Genomic DNA, 19832 nt, shown 5'->3' with positions numbered 1-19832 from the left:
TTGGGAACAAGTATATTCTTTAGTGCCAAATTACCATCTATTTTATTATATGGCTAAAATCCCAAGATTTGTGGAGGGAAACAGAGCCAAAAAATGGAAAAGGAAAGGTTTTCTATTAAAATAAGAGGTCCCAAGTGATGAATGGAAACTTGGAACAGGTTTTACTGGTAATGCTAGAAGCCAGAAATTTTCTTAAATACAAACTTACAAATTTGGGCCATGTATTGAATCTCAAATAGAAGATGAGAGCAATTTTAGTGAATTAGAAATGTGGTTGAATCTAGGCAGAGAGCTGAACTCATGGTTGGATTGGCCTGATGCTTGCTTGTAAGTCAGAGATGAAATGTTGAATGGAATGAGACCCAATGGTGGACCTCGGTAGTTGCCCACTGGAACTCTCCTTCCAGACTAGCATGCCATTCAGAGACACTTGCTGGCACTACTATTTAAACAATTCTGAACTCACCTAACTACGCTGGCTTGCAGGCTTGCTTTTTTCATTTTTGTGTGTGAAGGTCTGTTGGGGAACTCTGTTCAGTGTCTCCAGGAATTTCAATTAGATCACCAGTGGCAATTCCCTCTTCAATGATTGTAGCCATGGAGAGTATAAAATGCCCATGTGATTTTATTTTTTTTTAACGTTTCAGTAGTTTAGTTTGAGGTTTGCAGATTTTGTTGAAGCCAAAGCAGGTGCAAGTATGATACATTCATTTATAAGTGCTCATAAAGTCATATTAGCAATGGTAGAGTTTTGAAGGGATTTAAATAAGTCTCAAGGACACTTTTTGTTTTAAATAGGAAATTTGGTTCTCTAGTCACATCTGTAAGTTCTTCCAGTAGCCTGGGTGCTCATTTATCTTGCTGCAGACACTTACATTACTTTTAGCACTTTTACACTTCCTCTCTCCTCACTGATCTTGAAGTTCAAGTTCTGTTTAAATATTTGCTTCAATTAAAAAAAAGTGGAGGGGGTGATTGGAGAAAAATACAGGGGGAAGGCATTTGCCTTGCATGCAGCTGACCAGGTTTGATCCCAAGCAGCACATATGTCCCCTGAACATGGCAAGAAGTGATCCCTAAGCACAGCGTTAGGAGTAAGCCCTGAAAACTGCTGAGTTTGGGCCCCAAATCAATAAACAAACAAACAAAAAGCCCAACACTTCATAGTTTTGTAAACAAAGAGTTTGTATACTTTTAAATATCTTTTAATCTTCAAAAAATTATATGATTCTTATGGGCCATCTCAATGAGAATACAATGATTAAGAAGAAAAGACCACAAATGATTGAATTGTCTGCTTTAATATTAAGATTATACTATTTTCCTCGAGCTTTTGCCCTCATCTACCTCTTTGGTTTTTGTCCAGAGAAAGTTTGAGTACTTTTGTTTATTCTAAGCAGTTTTCAGCTGCCTCAGTCAGACCCCTGAATGCAGAGCCAGGAGTAAGCTTTGAGCACTGCTGGGTGTCGCCCCAAACCAAACAAAAACAAAAACAAAAAACAAATTTAACAATATACTCATTGCTTGGAACCAAACTCTGTGAGGTTGGTTCCCTAAAAGTTAATACACTCCGTCTAGACACAAAGGATTATATAAAAACTTTAGCCTCTGTCTTACACAAAAAACTTTAAAAAATCTCATCCATTGATGTTCTAGCTGTGTACAATGCTGTAATCATATCGGAAATCATTTTCCTACTGGATATACATAAATATCAACTCTTATTCCTCCTCTTGCTTAATAACAAGCAATCTGGAAATTTAAATTTTGTTCATTTGGGGGCCACACCCAGTGGTGATGGGAAGTTACTCCAGGCTCTCCACTCAGGGGTCACTCCTGTCGTGCTCTGGGGACCATATGCAGTGCAGTGGGGATCGAACCAGCATCAGGTGTATGCAAGGCATGTGCTTTAACCCCTGTACTATCTCTCCAGCTCAACATGGAAATTTTAAAACAACAATGGAGATGTTCATTTGTTTCTTTAAGTTTATTTACCACGTGGACAGTTTGTGGGACAATGTAAACAAACAACTTGAAAATGAAATTGAAAATTTGATTTGGCAGGTACCTTGATAAAAACCAGCCAAAGCTTGATCCAGATAACAAGCATGTCCTTTTGCCCTGTGGCCAAAAGATTTTAGATCATTTGGTTCCCTAAAGAAAAATGATTTGTAGGGTAGCTAATGTCAGAGAAGGGGAATTTTATGTGAATTAGTGTTCACTGAGTGCCAGTATTTTTCTTAGAGACCTAATTTGGTTGTGTTGTGATTGTTTTTGCTTCTGAGTCCAGTGATCTCATGAAGGATGCATTTTATAAATACAATTAAGGGAAACAATTGAGAGATACCGTTTCAAAGTTCTTGTTTAGCAAGCAGAAGAGGGGTTGTAAACATTCTTTACCCTGTTACTTGTTAGTTATAAGGAAGGAATACCTTTATCTTATAATTTATAATATAAAGTAAAAAGATTGCTAAGAGATTGGAGAGACAGGCCAGATGTTAAGGTGCATGCATGCCTTGCATGTGGCTAACCCTGGTTTGATCCCTGGCACCAAGAGGTTCCTTCAGGGTGCAGCCCTCAAGGTTTCCAGCACTGCTGGGGTGGCCAGGGTCACCCCCTGCCCTGCAGGACCTGAGCAGCACCACATCCTGGGACCCTTGCATTGAAAAACCAGCCTCAGCCAGCTGTCAGAGCCCTTCATTTCCCAACTCCTGAGCTCCTCTTGGGAGTCCTGACAACAGCAAAAGAGTGATAACAGTACCTTGGGGCAGAAATATTTTGGAGTCTAGCAGGATTCAGTTCTCTAAGTTGAAATCTTTTGTGTTGCAAAATTTAAGGGAAGATTCTAGTTACAATCAGTACAGTCTCAGTAGTAGCACAGTGGGTAGCGCCTTTGTTTTGCATGAGGTCAATCCTGGTTTAATTCCCAGCAACACTTATTAGCCCCCAAGTCTGCCAGGAGTGATCCCAGAGCTCAGAGCCAGGAGTAAGCCTTGAGTGAGCACTGCCTGATGTGGCCCCAAACAAAACAAAACAAACAAAAAAGCATTGCAGTTGTTGAGCTCTATTTCTGTTAGATGCAGTGGCCACATCCCACAAAGAATTGCCTGAGTTGTAGTAACTGTCCGTGAATTTGCTTAGGAAGGGGTCTGGAAACAAAATGAAGCAGTCATCATTTACTGGGAGTCTCAAAGGTGTCCTACATTGTGAAGAATACACGGAAATGTAGAGACGTGACATCTGTTTGCAAGTTTCTTGTAATAAAGGTAAAGAAATATACAGGCATTTGGATGAATTAAAGAATGAGACACATCAGCATTCAGAGATACACTGCGGACTGTGAAAGAGGAAAATGCCCATCATGTTTAGAATGGACAGTACTACACAAACACAGGGTTTAAATTGCACCTTGATGTCTACATGGTATTTATGACATTTAGAAAAGCAGAAAGAAAAGTAGCAGCTAATCTTTTCGACTTGGTTTTGGGGTATGCTCAGTAGTGCTTAGCGTCAGGGATCATTCCTTAGGGAACCCCAAGGGGTGTAAGAGATCGAACTCAGGTCAGCCGCATGCAAGTCAAGTGCCCTACTTGCTATAAAATCTCTCTGGCCCTATGGAGCAACTATTCACTTTTCCACCCTTATTTTTCTTTCCCCCTGCCCCCCAAACTGGTGATGCTCAGAGGTTGCAACTGGCTCTGCACTCAGGAATTACTCCTGGTAGTCGAGGGACCATATGGGATGCCGGGGATTGAACTGTGCAAGACAAATGCCCTACCTGCTGTACCATTGTTCCAGCCCCAGGAGCAGCTATTCTTATTTGAGAGAATTACCCAAGTAAAGTTGCAAATTTAGTTCTGTTTTTTAAAAAAAACAACACAAAAATACCTCTGCACCAAGCTGTGTATGGAGTACTGGAGATGATAGCTGTTTGAGACTTTTGTTTTCTATTGCGAAAGTATTTTTATGTGTTCTAAAAAGGTGAATCTCTTTCTAACCCATAAAAACAAGGAAACAAGACTCTTGCAGGAAATCTCATTATAGAACCCCCATGTCCATGATGGTATAGAAAGGGATTCTGCCTTTGTTCTCAAAATGCAAGATACACTTGAGTGCACAGTGGAAAGGACACAGGGGAAGGTTAACTTTGGTACACACTCATCACACTGACTTCCTACCTGGCACAGTTACAGTGCCTTATGTTGACTGAGATGTTATGATGATACATTGTTGCATTTAATAATAATAGTAGTGAATCTGTCAGTTACTGTGCTTTGTATACATCATTCATGTAGTTATAATAATCCTGTGTTTTCATATTGTTATCCCCAACTAAAATAAGACAGCTGAAATTTAGGTTAAGTGACCTGACTCTACTGTCTATTCTGCTTCTTAAAATTAACCATCTTAGGGCTGGAGAGATAGCACAGTGGGTTCTTGCTTTTTTTGTGGGGGACTACACCCAGTGGTGCACAGTGGCTCTCAGAACGTAGGCAGACCCTCCTGGTAGTGCTCCAGGGACCATCCAGTGCCAACAACTGAACTGCATGCAAAAGCACGAGTGCCAGCCCATCAAGCTAGCTCTCTGCCTGGCCCTATTCCACTTTTTAATAGTGGATTCTTAGAGGCAGGGAAGGAAGACATAATGGTGGGGTTGCAGAATTAGCATTAATATTTGTAGACAGGGCACCTGCCAGCCATCTAAGTAATCCCATTCTACCAACTTGGAAAGTTGGCAAGAGGCTAAATAACATAGTTCCATAGTATTCAGTAGTATAAGTTGTTGTAATGCTGGATTTGTACCATCTCTTTAGCAGGATGGCGGTGGAAAGGGCTGATTGGTATTGGCTCTGCATTTCTCTTCTCAGTCATTGAGGGAGTAAACAGGAGCCGAAGCTTATGATCCTGATGCATCAAAATGATCTGCCAGCCTGGCAGGGTGGCCTTGCAGCACTACCACAACTGTTAAAAGACAAACCCTGGTTTATCTTCTGAGATATGACACTTGGAGGCTTCCATTAAAGACATTGCTCCACCTCCTGTCACTTGAATCTTTTCCCTAAAGTGCCTGTGATTTTTCAGGGGCTCAGGGTTCATGTATGGTCAGCACCCGGCGGCCAGGCTGCTGAGCTGTGGGCAGCAGTGGCAGCGACCATGAGGGCCTTGGGAAGAGACGAGGGAAGGAAAGGTCACTCTTCTGACAACTTACAACTTGATTCCACTTACCAGCCATTTATTTTCCGAAGTAAGCATGGGTGAAGACAAAGGCTTAACAATTTGTGCACTTGAGGGTTTATGATTTTCTGAGATCGGATTACTGTGGCAGACAGGGACAGAGTTACTGAGGGGGCATTTTGGGGAGAAGAAGTGGGAGAGGGAGACCTAAGAGACAGGAATAGAATGTGAAGGCAACGGCTTCCCACTCTGCACCCTTGAGGGAACAAAGAGGACAAATAAGCCGCAGCAGTGATGGGAGGAAGCTGGGGAGCTTCTCTGGAATGAAACGGGGTAGGTTGTGGCATGCTGTCAGCGAAATCTGGGTGTCAGCATCATGGCTGTGGCCCTGGCCACCGTCTCCCTCTCCTATCCCCCAGGGAAGCATGCCAAATTTCAGTCTCATTCTGGCTCTGTTCCCATCCAAAGCTAGAGAACTGGGGAGTGAGGAGTGGCTGTGGGGCCGGGGTGGGGGTGGGGGAGAGGGGATTTTAGTGGGCTAGCGCCTTTTGTATAAAGGTTGATTTTAAACTCCCGTGGAGGGCTGGGCAGGAGTGCACGTTCAGAACAGAGATGCAGAGGCAATGACACAGCATGGAAAGACTTTCTCTGGCCCTTCAGTCCCGGTTCACCAGAGAATTGGCTGACTGCTGTGGCCTCTGCAGCAATGAAAGGGGGAATCTTAGGGGAATGAAGGCTGAGAGGTGTTAAAGGAGCCTTATATTTATGGAAGATGAGCTGCAGTCACTGAAATTGCTAGCTATTGTCATATAAGTCCTAATTGCCCACATTTTGCTTACTAAACAGTAGACTTTTCAGTGCAAAAGGATGAAGGGTCCAAATTCTAGCCAGGTTTGGGAGATCAAGAGTAACTCCCTGGATTTAATGGTCTTGCAGGCTCTTGAAGACATTGTCATCCATTAAAGAAAAAAAAAATCAAATGACTTGAAAGAACAAAGGATATGTCTTGGGTGATAAATGGAAAGATTTGAAGTAAAATAAGGAAAAGCTTGAGGGAAGAAGTTCTCTAATATTTACCAGATCCCCCTCACTCTGTTGAAAGCAGGTCAGCTCAGAGCTTAGCCTGCGGCCTCACGGGGCCAAATTTATAGAGGAGAATTTTGAAATGATTCTTTGCCAAAAGTGCACACTGGAAATGAGGGTCGTTTGACTGGGTGGAAAGCTGCGTGCAGACTGCCTGGGGACTGGCCTGTAAGCTTGCTCCGAGCCAGAGGACAGCACCTGCCCCCTCCCTCTGCCCTCGGACCGAGCACTTTCTGCAGTGCTCCGAGCATTCCAGAAGTGCTGGCTCAGGTGAACCGTCACGCCCGCTGCACCTGGAAACCCCCACCCACCGAGAGCCGGCCTGCCTTTATTTCCATCCAACCAGGAGGCGCTGCCCAGGTGTCGGCACTCAACTACGGCCCCCGAGTTGATTTTCCTGAATTGCGCGTGACAACCTTTTCCTGGGCAGCAGAGAGCCGGAGTCCGCGAGCCCAAAGTGCCTTTTTTTTTTTCTTCCCTTTTTTCCCTAGAAGCATCTTGCACGAGCCCCGCGCGGCTCCGAGGCCGGGAGTCGGGGTGGGGGCGGGGAGCCAGGGAGTGGCCGGGCTCGGGCGGCGACGGCGGCGGGCGGCGGGGTGCCGGCGGGTCCGGGCCGCCGGGGCTGGGCAGGCGCGGCGCGAGCGGCGGGCTGAGCGCTCGGGGTGGCGGCGCGCCGCCTCGCGGGACTGGCCGGGCGCTCCCCCGCCCCTCCTGCGGCCTCTCCCCTCCCCCCGAGCGGCGGCGGCGGCGGCGGCGGCGCCCGGGGAGCAGGCGGCGGGCGAGCCGAGCGGCAGGACATGGGGCGTGAGCGCGCGCGGCGGGGCCGGGAGCCCTCGGGAGGGCCCGCGTGGGGGCCGCCCCGGGCGCTCGGCAGCGCGTGAGCCGCGGGGGCGCAGGGCGGCACGGGCGGAGGCGGGGCGCGGGCGTGGAGCGCGGCTGGGGAAGCGGCTGCCTCCGGCCCTGCCCGGCCGCCTCCGCCGCGGCCGGTGGCTATGGAGCTGGCGGCCCCCCGACCCGGGGCGACCGAGCGCCCGCGACTCCCGCCGCTCCTGCCGCTGCTGCCGCTGCTGCTGCTGCCGCTGCCGGGCCCCGCGGCCTCCCAGCTCCACTACTCCGTGCCGGAGGAGCAGGCACCCGGCGCGGTCGTGGGCAACGTGGCGCAAGCGCTGGGGCTGGAGCTGCGGCGCCTGGGGCCCGGCTGCCTGCGCCTGAGCCATCAGGGCGCGCCCAGCCCGCGCTACCTGGAGCTGGACCTGACGAGCGGCGAGCTCTTCGTCAACGAGCGCATCGACCGCGAGGCGCTGTGCGAGCAGCGGCCTCGCTGCCTGCTCAGCCTGGAAGTGCTGGCGCACAGCCCCGTGGCGGTGGGCACCGTGGAGGTGGAGGTGCGAGACATCAACGACAACTCGCCGCGCTTCCCGCGACCCGACTACCAGCTGCAGGTCAGTGAGTCGGTGGCGCCCGGGGCGCGCTTCCACATCGAGAGCGCGCAGGACCCCGACGTGGGCGCCAACTCGGTGCAGACCTACGAACTCAGCCCCAGCGAGCACTTCGAGCTGGACCTGAAGCCGCTGCAGGAGAACAGTAAGGTGCTGGAGCTGGTGCTGCGGAAGGGCCTGGACCGCGAGCAGGCCGCCTGGCACCACCTGGTCCTCACCGCGGTGGACGGGGGCAGCCCGGCGCGCTCCGGCACGGCGCAGATCACCGTGCGCGTCCTGGACACGAACGACAACTCGCCCGCTTTCCACCAGTCCACTTACCGCGTCCAGCTGCGGGAGGATGCGCCCCCGGGCACGCTCGTGGTGAGGCTGAACGCCTCCGACCCGGACGAGGGCTCCAACGGCGAGCTCAGGTACTCGCTGAGCAGCTACACGTCGGAACGGGAGAGGCAGCTCTTCAGCATCGACGCCAGCACCGGCGAAGTGCGGGTGAGTGGGGCGCTGGATTACGAGGAGGCCTCTGCCTACCAGATCTACGTGCAGGCGACCGACCGGGGCCCAGTGCCCATGGTGGGTCACTGCAAGGTGCTGGTGGACATTGTGGACGTGAATGATAATGCGCCAGAAATAGTGCTCAGGGATCTGATTAGTCCCGTCCCGGAGGACGCGGCCCCCAACACCATCGTGGCGCTTCTTGGTGTCAGTGACCAAGACTCAGGCCCCAACAAGAAGGTGAGCCTGGGCCTGGAGGCAGCGCTGCCTTTCCGGCTGAATGGCATCGGAAACTCCTACACACTGCTGGTGAGCGGCCCTCTGGACAGGGAGCGGGTGGCCGCCTACAACATCACCGTGACTGCCACCGATGGGGGCACTCCACAGCTCACATCTCAGCGAACGCTGCAGGTCAAGATCTCTGACGTCAACGACAATCCACCCAGCTTTTTGGAGGACTCCTACTCGGTCTACGTCCAGGAGAACAATTTACCTGGCGCCTTGCTCTGCACCGTGCAAGCCACAGACCCAGATGAGAAGGAGAACGCGGAGGTGACCTACTCCCTCCTGGAGAGGGAGCTTCAAGGGCTGCCCGTCACCTCCTATGTCTCCATTGACAGTGCCAGTGGCAGCCTGTATGCTGTCAACTCCTTTGACTACGAGAAGTTTCGGGAATTCTATGTGATCGTGGAGGCTCAGGACAAGGGGCACCCGCCATTGAGCAGCACTGTGACCACCAACGTGTATGTGGTGGACGTGAATGACCATGCTCCTCACATCCTGTACCCTACCTCAACCAACTCCTCCGCAGCCATTGAGATGGTGCCTCGAACTGCCCCTGCTGGCTACCTGGTCACCAAAGTCATCGCCATGGACTCAGACTCGGGGCAGAACGCATGGCTCTTCTACCACCTGGCCCAGTCCTCGGACCTGGATCTCTTTAAAGTCGAATTGCACACAGGAGAGATTAGGACTACCCGGAAGCTGGGGGACGAGAGTGGGAGCACTTTCAACCTGACGGTGGTGGTCCGAGACAATGGGGAGCCCTCGCTCTCAGCTTCTGTGGCCATCACAGTGGCCGTGGTGGACAGGGTGTCTCGAATCCTCCCGGACACTCAGAGGCACGTGAAGAGCTCTCGGACGTACTCTGAAATCACACTCTATCTCATCATTGCGTTAAGCACAGTGTCTTTTATATTCATTTTGACAATCATTGTTCTGAGCATCATCAAGTGCTACCACTACACCGCCTACGGCACGGTGTGCTGTGCAGGCTTCTGTGGCGTGAGGGAGCGGTGCCCCGCCGAGCTGTACAAACAGGCCAATAACAACATTGACTCCAGGATACCACACGGCCTCAAAGTGCAGCCTCACTTCATTGAGGTGCGGGGAAACGGCTCGCTCACCAAGACCTACTGCTACAAGGCCTGCCTGACAGCCGGCTCAGGGAGCGACACGTTCATGTTTTACAACACAGGGGCGCAGACAGGCCCGGGGCCCGGGGGAGCCCAAGCAGCAGCTGGCGACAGCAGGCACCACACCAACCAAAGTAGGCACAGTGTCGGGAGCCTGATTATTCTCAGAAATGAGGCTGGCCCTCCGAATGAGGTGAGATGGGAGACCAGGGCTCTTCCACGCCGCCCTGTGCTTCCTACCTCCCCCCTTCCCACCCCCCTGTGCTGTGGGGTGGCTTTATGGCATTAAGAACAGGAACTTGGTTATCTGGGAAATGGAGTGCGTGTGTGGATATAAAAACTGTGATGGTGATCTGATGTTTCCTCTCTAAAGAACTGATGTGAGGACGTAGTTTTAGTTCCCATTTTCATTTCTGATATGTGAAGGCTCGACCGTTTGCTGTTCCAGCACAGCTCTGCAGGGACAGACTTGAGTTTAAGGTGGTGCAGTCAGGGGTCACGTCAAGGAGTCAAGGGGAAATGGCCTTTTCTATCTTGTCTGCAGGGAAGGTTCTTTTGAAATCTTACAGGGATGTTGTCCATTTTCTTTCTTTCTTTCTTTCTTTCTTTCTTTCTTTCTTTCTTTCTTTCTTTCTTTCTTTCTTTCTTTCTTTCTTTCTTTCTTTCTTTTTTGGTTTTTGGGTCACACCTGGTGATGCTCAGGGGTTACTCCTGGCTCTGCACTCAGGAATTACTCCTGACAGTGCTCAGGGGACCATATGGGACGCTGGGAGTCAAACCCGTGTTTATTTTTTTAAAGAGCTAAGACCTTTGAGGGCTGCAGCGGTTACCTCTGTGCTGTCACTATTTGTACTTTGGACTGTCAACAGTTAAAATCATTCCCACAGTGAATATTTCTGATAATTGCTCTGAACTAATGCAGTAGGATCTCCTGGAAATTAATGTCCGAGGAGATAAAGACATAGAATAAGGACCACACCCTGAAGCCAGTTCTCCTTGATTATTTGTTGTGGGAGGTCTTCAGTAGGGTGGGTCGGAGGAAAGCAGTGATGGGGAGGCCAAGAGACCAAGAACCAATTTGGTGTGTAGAGCCAGAGAGATAATCACAATGAGTAGAATAGGAATGTGGTGGGGGTGGGGGGCGGGGAGATGGTCAAGAGCAGACGAGCTCAGATTGGGGGAAGGATAAAAAAAAACACTCTCCCACTGAATTTAGTGGAAGAGGGTTTTTGTGCTTTTAGCTTATATGCAAGTTTTAAATCTGATTTCCTGTTAACCATTCCTCCGGTTTTGATGAGATGTGAAATGGCCTCTTCACAACCCTCATGAATGGCAATACTATTGCACGGTACTACGGGCTGTGTGTACACGTTCATGCTCTGAATCACAACTTTGGATGGCAGGAGCCATAAAGGGCTTAGAAGGTAGATTTGCTAAAACCAAAGGCAGATATTAGCAAATCCACTCTTTGTGTGTTTCAGGCAGGCAAATCACCTGCTCGGGACTGGGCACACAAATGACCAGAGAGTGTGAGAATGTATAGATGTGAGCTTGTGATTTCCCTCTGCATGCTTGTAAAACACACAGCTTTGGGCTACCTTAAACTCAGATCTCAGAAGCCAAAATTTTGTTCCATCAAAATCCCAGACAGTAACTTTGTAGGTAGGACTCTTAGAACAAACTCTTAGTTAAGAATATTTGTCCCTCCTAAATTTGCATGAGGTGTTTTTATTGACATGTTACTCTCCTGTTAATGTTCATATTTTTGCCATCTAAGTTTGTGTTATTCTTGGGAAAGTTAATGTATACGCAAGGGGGAAATCGAGGGTGAACTGAGAGGGGAATTTCCTATATATGTTGTAGGTTTATTTATCAAAAGAACCTAGTGTCAGTCAATGCTAAGTGGACACAGGAGACAGAGTGCAGATTAAGAAAAACAGGGAAAAATCAAGGGCTTTTCAGAATTCTTTAGATCACAGCTTCTGGAAGCATGTAGGAGCGTGTGATTTTAAATAAGGATGCTGCAGACATCTGCTTACTGGATTCCAGAGGGGCCCTCTTAGACCTGAGGTGGGCTGTAGTGGGGAGAGGAAGAGGAGAGGAGGAGATCCTGTCCAGCTTTGTCACCCGCTGTGAGCCCTGAGCTCAGAGAATGGCCACTCTTACCCTCCCTCTGCTGCCTCAGAGCTGGGGACAGTGGGAGTCACGAACTCTTTCAGTCTCACACTGACCTGTATGTTAAATGCACTTTGGTACACAAACCTTTAATCTGGGGAGAAAATTATGTCAGAAAAGTGCTTGCTCTTGTGGGATTTTGCCAGGAGAGTGTGTGATCTACAAAAAGGCAAGCTTCTGCCAGACCCCAAAGGTCTAGAACTCCTGAAATGAGGGAGGGAGGGAGGGAAAGAGAGAGAGGGAGAGAGGGAGAGAGAGAGAGAGAGAGAGAGAGAGAGAGCGAGAGCGAGAGTGAGTGAGTGAGTTGCATTGTCATAGTATGGCAAACAAATTCATTCAACTCTGAGTCATGGTCATGCAGGCTCAACTTGTTAAATCCCTGGTTCGACTTTCTCCCTTCCCTTCCCTCCCTAGTTACCGCGGAAGGCACTAAGATCCTGGGGTGCTGCTGATGCCAGGTGCCTCCATTTAAGTGAGGTAAGGCTTAGAAGAATGAGTAAGGGAATTTGTATTTCACCCTGCTCTAGAAAAACACTCTGCTTCACAATATCTGTGTGCTTTCAGTACCTGTAAACCATGCATTAAACATTTATCAACATTTGGTGTGTGAGGAAACGGGCTCAGAGAGGGTCAGTAGCACAGTCACACTGCAGGGCTATGTAAAGGCATGTCGGACTGCACAGCTGCTGTTTGGGAAACAGCCTGAGTATTCCAGTCCCAGTGTTGACACTTTTTTGATGTAAGACACCCAGGCATTAGGTCACCGTGAGTTCACCTCAAAGTGGAATTTAGCTGCTTTTTGAAAAAGCAAGGAAGTTGGTCACAAATGGGAGGATTCATGAATAAGAATGTTCCCTCAAGCAAATAGATTTTTATTTTACTATTGGCAAAGCCTATGAGAACTCTCTTATCTTGGTTCTTTATCTGATTTCTTTCCTTGCATATCAAATACCAGCATTTATTTTATTTTATTTTGTTTTGGGCCTCTCCTTGCAGTGCTCAGCGATCACTCGATCACTCGTGGCAGGCTTGGGGGGACCATATGGGTGCCAGGGATCAAACCAGAAACCACCATGTGCAAGGCAAATACCTTATCTGTTGTGCTAACTCTCCATCTCATAAATATCAGCATTTATATCACCAGATTTTTATTTGGGCTGGGTGGGGTGTTGGTTTTATCCCCAGAGAACATATTTCATATGTCACTTGTACAGTAAGGACGTTGGAGGAACTGTTTGGGAATGAGATAGGATTTCTGTGGAGATTTCTGAAGACTGGATGTTGAATGTAGTTAGAAACTTATTCAACAGTTCCAGGAAAAGAAAATAAGTTAATGCATCACTTTTGAGGGTTCTGGGCCTCTTGTCCCATTGAGCCTCAGTGACCTCATTTAGCCCAGCATGTGGAAATCACAAGAGTAACAGGATTTAGTTGTTTTATTTTATTTCACTTATTTTTTTTTTGCTTTTTGGGTTACACCTGGCGATGCACAGGGGTTACTCCTGGCTCTGCACTCAGGAATTACCCCTGGCGGTGCTCAGGGGACCATATGGGATGCTGGGATTCGAACCCGGGTTGGCCGCGTGCAAGGCAAATGCCCTACCTGCTGTGCTATCACTCCAGCCCCTATTTCAGTTATTTGAAAGCAGTTTGTAGCCACCAAATCTTCAGCTATCTCTGTGTGCACAGTTCCTCTAACTTCAGACATGGTGACCTGGGTTAATCCTTTCAATGGCTGCTGGCTTATTTCCTCTAGGTCTGAATTTTCTATCTACTGACTTTCCTGGATCAGAATTTACAATTTTCCTGAAGTGACACAGAGTAAATTTATAATAAGGGTGCATGGGCAGAACAAGCAAAGAAACCATATCTGTGAACTTCCATTCCAGGTTTCATCATTTGATAGTTATTTTTGTTTTTTCTTTTTGGTTCCTGGGCCATGCCCAACAGTGCTCCAGGGCTGCTCCTGGCAGTCTCAGGAGACCATGTGGTACTGGGGTTTGAACCAGGGTCCACCCGTGTGCCAAGTTGCACCCCAGCCCCATGGAGCTGCCTCTCCAGTCCCATAGTCTTATTTGAGTGGGTCAGAGTGTTTCCTTTTGCTGTTTACATATTAGTATAGGACTGTTCTGAGAAATGACTTCTTTGGTCTGATAATATAATAATTTCTTCAAATTACCTCCTTCCTCCCTTCTACTGATTTGCTGAGCCAGATGGGATTATGACTGAGCTCTTCTCTGCCTGTTTCTCTGGGCGTCATTTGACTGATGAAGAAATCTATTTATTGTAGCTTGAATGTCATTGGCTTACCCTCTCCTCTGACCCAGGAGTGAGCCATCACATGGGCATCTGGTCTACCTCAGAACACTCTGCAGGGATACAGCCTGGCATATTACAAATTGTCTATTGGCATGCTGTCTGCTTGACAGAACGGCAGAGTTAGTTCTAGGGACTTGCTTTGGTTGGGCACCAGATTTTGCTCTCATCAAGAGGGCAAATGATGCTGTTTGCAAATGTTTGAGGAAAAGTTGCTATTACTAGTGCCCTTTAGCCAAATTGTGGGGGAACATACAGGTGTCCTTGAATGTGACTCTGGCAGGAGTTCTCCTGGCTGAGTTTTCCTACGTATACTGTAATATGGAAATACATTTAGCTTATTCATATCCTGGCATTTTGGACATCATAATCTATAGTCATGATTTAAAAAACCTCAGGTCAAGAGGTGACCTACGCAGTTCTTGAAACTTGCTAGCCAAGAAACAATTAATACAAGTTTTTCTTTCTAAAATTTGAATTTGGCTCCAAGGGCTGGAGTGCATGCTTTGTGCGCAGGTGCCCCAGGTTTGCTCTCCAGCAACCACATAGTCCCCAAGCACAAGCACGGTGGTGAGTCGCCCACCCCAGCCTTATCTAGGACTCAACCCCTGAGCCCTGCCCCTCAAATAAATAAAGACTTTTAACTTGACAGTGCAAAGAAATACCCATTCAGGCAAAGGTGAAGGAAACTGAGTTCCTTAATGGCTTTGCAGAGTGAGAACTCCGGGCTCCAGGGAAGTGAAACCCACAGGCAGGGAAGAACTGCTGTGTTTGCAGGCTGTGAACTAGAATTAAGTCAACCTAGCACTTCTGTTGTGGAACCCATTAGGTATGTTTCAAATTATGTTCATTTTATTTTTCCTGCTCTATGGATTAAGGGTTGGAAATGATTGCAGAGATATTTCATGTAGAATTTCCTTATTTATTGTCTTATCATTTAAAATGTTATTGTGCAGAATGTGTGTCTGTGCACATGTGTACAAGTATTCAGGCCGAAAGATAGTATCAAGGGTTAAAGAGTTTACCTTGTAGTCTGCTGACTCTAATTTGATCCCTGGACTCACATATAGTCCCCTAGGCACCTCCAGGAGTGATCCCTGAGCAAAATTGAAGACTAAACCCTGAAAGCTGCTGGGTGTGGCCCACCCCTCCCTGCCAGTGTTATATTTCCCCTTGGTTACTGACCAACAGTTAAGATATTCATTATCTATTGCTTTGTAACAAAAATGACAACAAATTAGTGTTCAGAGACAACACTCACTTATCTCCGAGTCCTGTGAGATGTGCAGGGGGTTCTCTGCTCCAGTTTTCACATGTCAGCTCCTGGAGACTCTGGGGAAGATTCTGCTTTCAGGCTCGTGCAGGCTGTTGGCAGAATTCAGAGCCTTGAGGATGGAGAGCCCCACTGTCTTTCTGTTGGCTGAAGGCCTCTCTAGCTCTTAGTGCCTCCTCTCAGGCCCTGATGTTCCGTGGAGAATTTTCTTGCTTGAAGAACACGCCCTCCTACTTCAGAGCTCTAATTTCAATGTCAGATACAAAGGCCTACTCTGATTCTGTCACTCCACCCAGATGATCACCTTTCTTCTTGTTTTTTTTTTTTTGGTTGGGGGGGCCACATTTCCTTTTTTGTTGTTGTTTTGGGTTGGGGGGCACATCCAGAAATGCTCAGGGGTTACTCCTGGCTCTGCACTCAGGAATTAATCCTGGTGATGCAGCCTTGGGTTGGCTGCATGCAAAGCAAGTGCCCTATTCACTGTTCTTTCTTTCTTTTTTAATTTTATTGAATCACCATGAGATAGTTACAAGCTTTCGTGTTTGGGTTACAATCACGTAATGATCAAACACCTATCCCTCCACCAGTGCACATTCCCCACCACCAATATCCCGGGTATACCCCCCCTTTCCCACCCTCCCCCTGCCTCCATGGCAGACAATATTCCCCATACTCTCTCTCTCTACTTTTGGGCATTATGGCTTGCAACACAGACACTGAGAGGTCATCATGTTTGGTCCATTATCTACTTTCAGCATACATCTCCCATCCCAACTGATTCCTCCAGCCATCATTTTCTTAGTGATCCCTTCTCTATTCCATCTGTCTTCTCCCCTCCGCTCATGAAGCAGGCTTCCAGCTATGGGGCAATCCTCCTGGCCCTTGTATCTACTGTCCTTGGGTTTCAGCCTCATGTGATGTTATTCTATACTCCACAAATGAGTGCGGTCATTCTATGTCTGTCCCTCTCTTTCTGACTCATTTCTCTTAGCATGATACTCTTTGTGTCTATATCCATTTATAAGCAAATTTCATGACTTCATCTCTCTAACAGCTGCATAGTATTCCATCATGTAGATGTACCAAAGTTTCTTTAACCAGTCATCTGTTCTAGGGAACTTTGGTTGTTTCCAGATTTTGGCTATTGTGAACAGTGTTTCAGTGAACATATAGGTACAGATGTCATTTCTACTGTGCTTTTTTGCATCCTTGGGATATATTCCCAGAAGTGGTATTCTGGAGTCATATGGAAGCTCAATTTCTAGTTTTTGAAGGACTGTCCATATTGTTTTCCAGAAAGGGTGGACCAGTAGGCATTCCCACCAACAGTGAAAGAGTGTCCCTTTTCCCCCCACATCCATGCCAGCACTGGTTGCTTTTGTTCTTTTGAATTTGTGCCAGTATCTGTGGTGTGAGATGATATCTCATTGTAGTTTTGATTTGCATCTCCCTGATGACTAGCGATGTGGAGCATTTTTTCATATGCCTCTTAGCCATTTGTATTTCTTTTTTGAGGAAACTTCTGTTCATTTCTTCTTCCCATTTTTTTGAGGTTTATTTCTTGTACAATTCTACTAGTGTCTTGTATATCCTGAATATTAATCTCTTATCAGATGGGTATTGGGTAAATATTCTTTCCCATTCTGTGGGCTCTCTCTGTATTTTGGTCACTGTTTCTTTTGAAGTGCAGAAGCGTCTTAGTTTGATGTAGTCCCATTTGCTTATGTTTGCTTCCACTTGCATAGTCAGTGGTGTTTCATCCTTCAAGATGCTTTTAGCCTCAATGTCATGGAGAGTTCTGCCTACATTTTCCTCTATGTACCATATAAATTTGATTCTAACTGGACCCCAGGGCAGCCGGTTTTCATCCTTGATCTGTGGGGAATGGGAATTAAGGCCCACCATGCGCACCTGAAGCTGCAACGTTCTGGGCACCCTCTGCTCATCCCATTCACTGTTACTTCTACAGCCTCTGCTTGCCTGTCTTAAACTTTCACCAACTATGCTGAATAATAAACTAATCCCAGAGAAAGGTCCATCAAGGCAACAGTCTTAGATCTGAACTAGGATAAATGCTTTAATAAACACATAGTGCTTGGTCTATTGTCTGGTGTTGTGGAGATACTTAAAACTTGTTGATTGCTTCCTTACCTTTTCCCTATAAAATTTTTTTTGGTTGCTGTTGTTGGTTGTTTTTTGTGGTGCTGATCCAAGTGGTGTCTACAACTGAGCCATTGTATTGGCCTTCTCTGTCTCCTCACTGCCTGCTGGCTTCTCAAAACTAGGAGAATAAATCTGAGAAGCATCTTGATGCTGATGGACTATTACAGAAAATATCTGCCTGACAAATGAAAGATTGTTGAGGAAATGAGCTTGTGTTAGGAACTATTTCCTGGTCAGTCTTACTAGAACTGTGTCTTTCTGTAAAATGAGGCTTGGTGATTTCATTCCAAAGATCAAGTCGCAGCACCAAAGTTCAAGTCGAAGCAATTTCCATCAGCAATGTTACCCAGTCATAGAAAAAATTGGCAACATTTACTCAACAGATGTCAGAGTCTTTCTTGAAGGAAGGTTCTCACAGCTGACAAGCTGCCATTAGTGCTGCTGCGGAAGGAGAGAGCCGGGGAGAGGATTAATGAGACGCATTGCGCGCCTGCTTTCTGGTCTACAAAAGAATTTGCAAATATTTTCTCCTTTGTTCCCTCTTACACCCCTGGTAGAAAGTGGGAGCCCCTCCACGTCACCTGTGGGGAGCTTTCTGCTATTTCACATGGTGCATCTATAGCATTTTGTGAACTTGAAAGCCAAGGCTGCAAGGGTTTGCCAACTCCTCGCTTGCCAGCAGAGTGGAATGGGAGCAGGGAGGGCAGGTAGTGAATGGGGATCCAGGGGGTAAAGTATCCTGGAGCTGTTGCTTTATTTTGGCCTTGAGTACCCATGTAGCCACCCTAAAGACTGGATAGAAGGGAGAAGCTGAGCATGTCTTTCCTGACTGTGTGGAGGGTGTTTCTGAAATACGGGGCATCCTTTGAATGAACTGTGAGAATGAGAGGAGTAGTGGCTAGGGCCATAGTACAGAGGGGAGGACGCTTGCCTTGCATGAGGCCGGCCCAGGTTTGATCCCGGGTACCCCATGTGCTCCCCTGAGCCCTGCAGGAGTGATCCCTAAAGCATAGAGCAAGGAGTAAGTACTGAGCAACACTGGGTGTGGACTCCCCTTCGCCAAAAAAAAATAAGAAATTACTGACTTTTTTTCTTTTTAGTGTGTTGAGAGAAAGCTTTCTTGGCAACAAGTTGAAGTTTGGATGATGGCAGACTCTTGTCCTGAAAGTAACTCTTGGTGGTAGCTGGGTAGAGTGGGGAGCAAGGGAGGCAGACTCGAAAGAGGCTTCCAACTCTCTGCTTTACCCACCTTGGCCACCAGCACTCAGTAGGGTGCCTGACTAGGGTCGGGATTGGTAAAGTCTGCCACTGGCACCTACCTGGTGTGGATGCTCACTTCCAGCTGTGCCTGATTCCGCTTGTTCTGCCCGCCACGGCAGATGATGGACAGGGAGCCATGGACTCTGGTTGGAGTGAGAAATTGCTCTTTGTAGGAAAGGAGAGCCAGTCCTGACCTCATTCTAGGGCCCTCACCTTTCTCTCACAGGAAAGAATTTCAGGAGGAGGCGAAATGCTGAAGCCAGATAATTGTTACTGAAACTTAGAAAGATGTGAGGGGGATTAAAAAGAAAAAAACTACATGTTTAGGAAAGAACACAGTGGGAAAAGCAAACAGATGTAAAGACAAGCAAGCAAGCAAAATATGTGTTCAAAACACGGGCTTGAAGAACATGCAAAGATTACCGACATTGGGGCCTGAGCTGTAGTACGGTGGGGTGGGGGTGGGGGTTTGCCTTGCACGTGGCCAAGCCAGGTTTGATCCAAGGCATCCTATGTGGTCCCCAGACCACCTCCAGGAGTCATTCCTGAGTGCAGAGTCAGGAGTAAGCCCTGAGCATTGTTGAGTGTGACCAAAAAAAAAAAAAAAAAAAAAAGAATTACCAACATTTTGCTGTAGCCTATTAGTATTGCTGTGGTTTTGTTTCTATCAAATATCATTCTATCCAGAGGAAACTCTAGACTGTATCTTCCATGGCCCCATCCCTCAGCTCAGAGAGAGTTCAGGGAGTGCCCGTGTGAGAGCCCTGGGAGAGGGAGGTCTGTCCCAGAAGATTTCTGGGCACTGACTGAAACGAAGGAGGGGCGCAGCCCACCGAAAGCTATTTTCTCCTCCTGCTTCCTCTTCAGTGGCAGCAGAGGTGGGCTCTGGCCAGCGTGTCCCTCCCAGGTCAGATGCTGCAGTGGGCAATGCCAGCAGCTGAGTGCACTGTCTGCAGTCCTGCCAGGCCAGCGGGATCACTGTGAGACCTGCACATGGGGGGATCTTTCCTCAGCGGGATGCTTGAGGGCAAAACCACCAAC

At 47.8% G+C, this 19832-nt stretch overlaps 3 protein-coding genes and 1 pseudogene across 16 annotated transcripts in view; all 4 read left to right on the top strand.

The window, feature by feature from the left end:
* Positions 1-19832, top strand: part of LOC101554848 (protocadherin alpha-C2) — a 236676-nt gene that overhangs the window by 176800 nt on the left and 40044 nt on the right. For 2 of the 14 annotated variants that reach the window (XM_055144069.1, XM_055144067.1), the window contains exons 1-2: positions 7113-9797; positions 12194-12256. The exons of 10 other annotated variants lie outside the window; for them this stretch is intronic. In XM_055144069.1, coding sequence (XP_055000044.1) covers positions 7251-9797; positions 12194-12256 — 2610 coding nt within the window. In that variant the 5' untranslated portion in view covers positions 7113-7250. Of the gene's footprint in view, positions 1-7112; positions 9798-12193; positions 12257-19832 lie in introns of those variants that run through there. 2 more of the 14 variants (XM_055144068.1, XM_004611261.2) reach the window with 2 other exon arrangements.
* Positions 1-19832, top strand: part of LOC105943052 (protocadherin alpha-1-like) — a 210956-nt gene that overhangs the window by 185905 nt on the left and 5219 nt on the right.
* The window catches only part of LOC101549903 (protocadherin alpha-4-like), a 176337-nt pseudogene that overhangs the window by 151287 nt on the left and 5218 nt on the right, over positions 1-19832 (top strand).
* Positions 1-19832, top strand: part of LOC129406117 (protocadherin alpha-3-like) — a 183997-nt gene that overhangs the window by 158949 nt on the left and 5216 nt on the right.

Source organism: Sorex araneus, chromosome 6, assembly GCF_027595985.1.
Source record: "Sorex araneus isolate mSorAra2 chromosome 6, mSorAra2.pri, whole genome shotgun sequence".
Lineage (NCBI taxonomy): Eukaryota > Metazoa > Chordata > Mammalia > Eulipotyphla > Soricidae > Sorex > Sorex araneus.
This window is presented reverse-complemented; position numbering and strand designations above follow the sequence as displayed.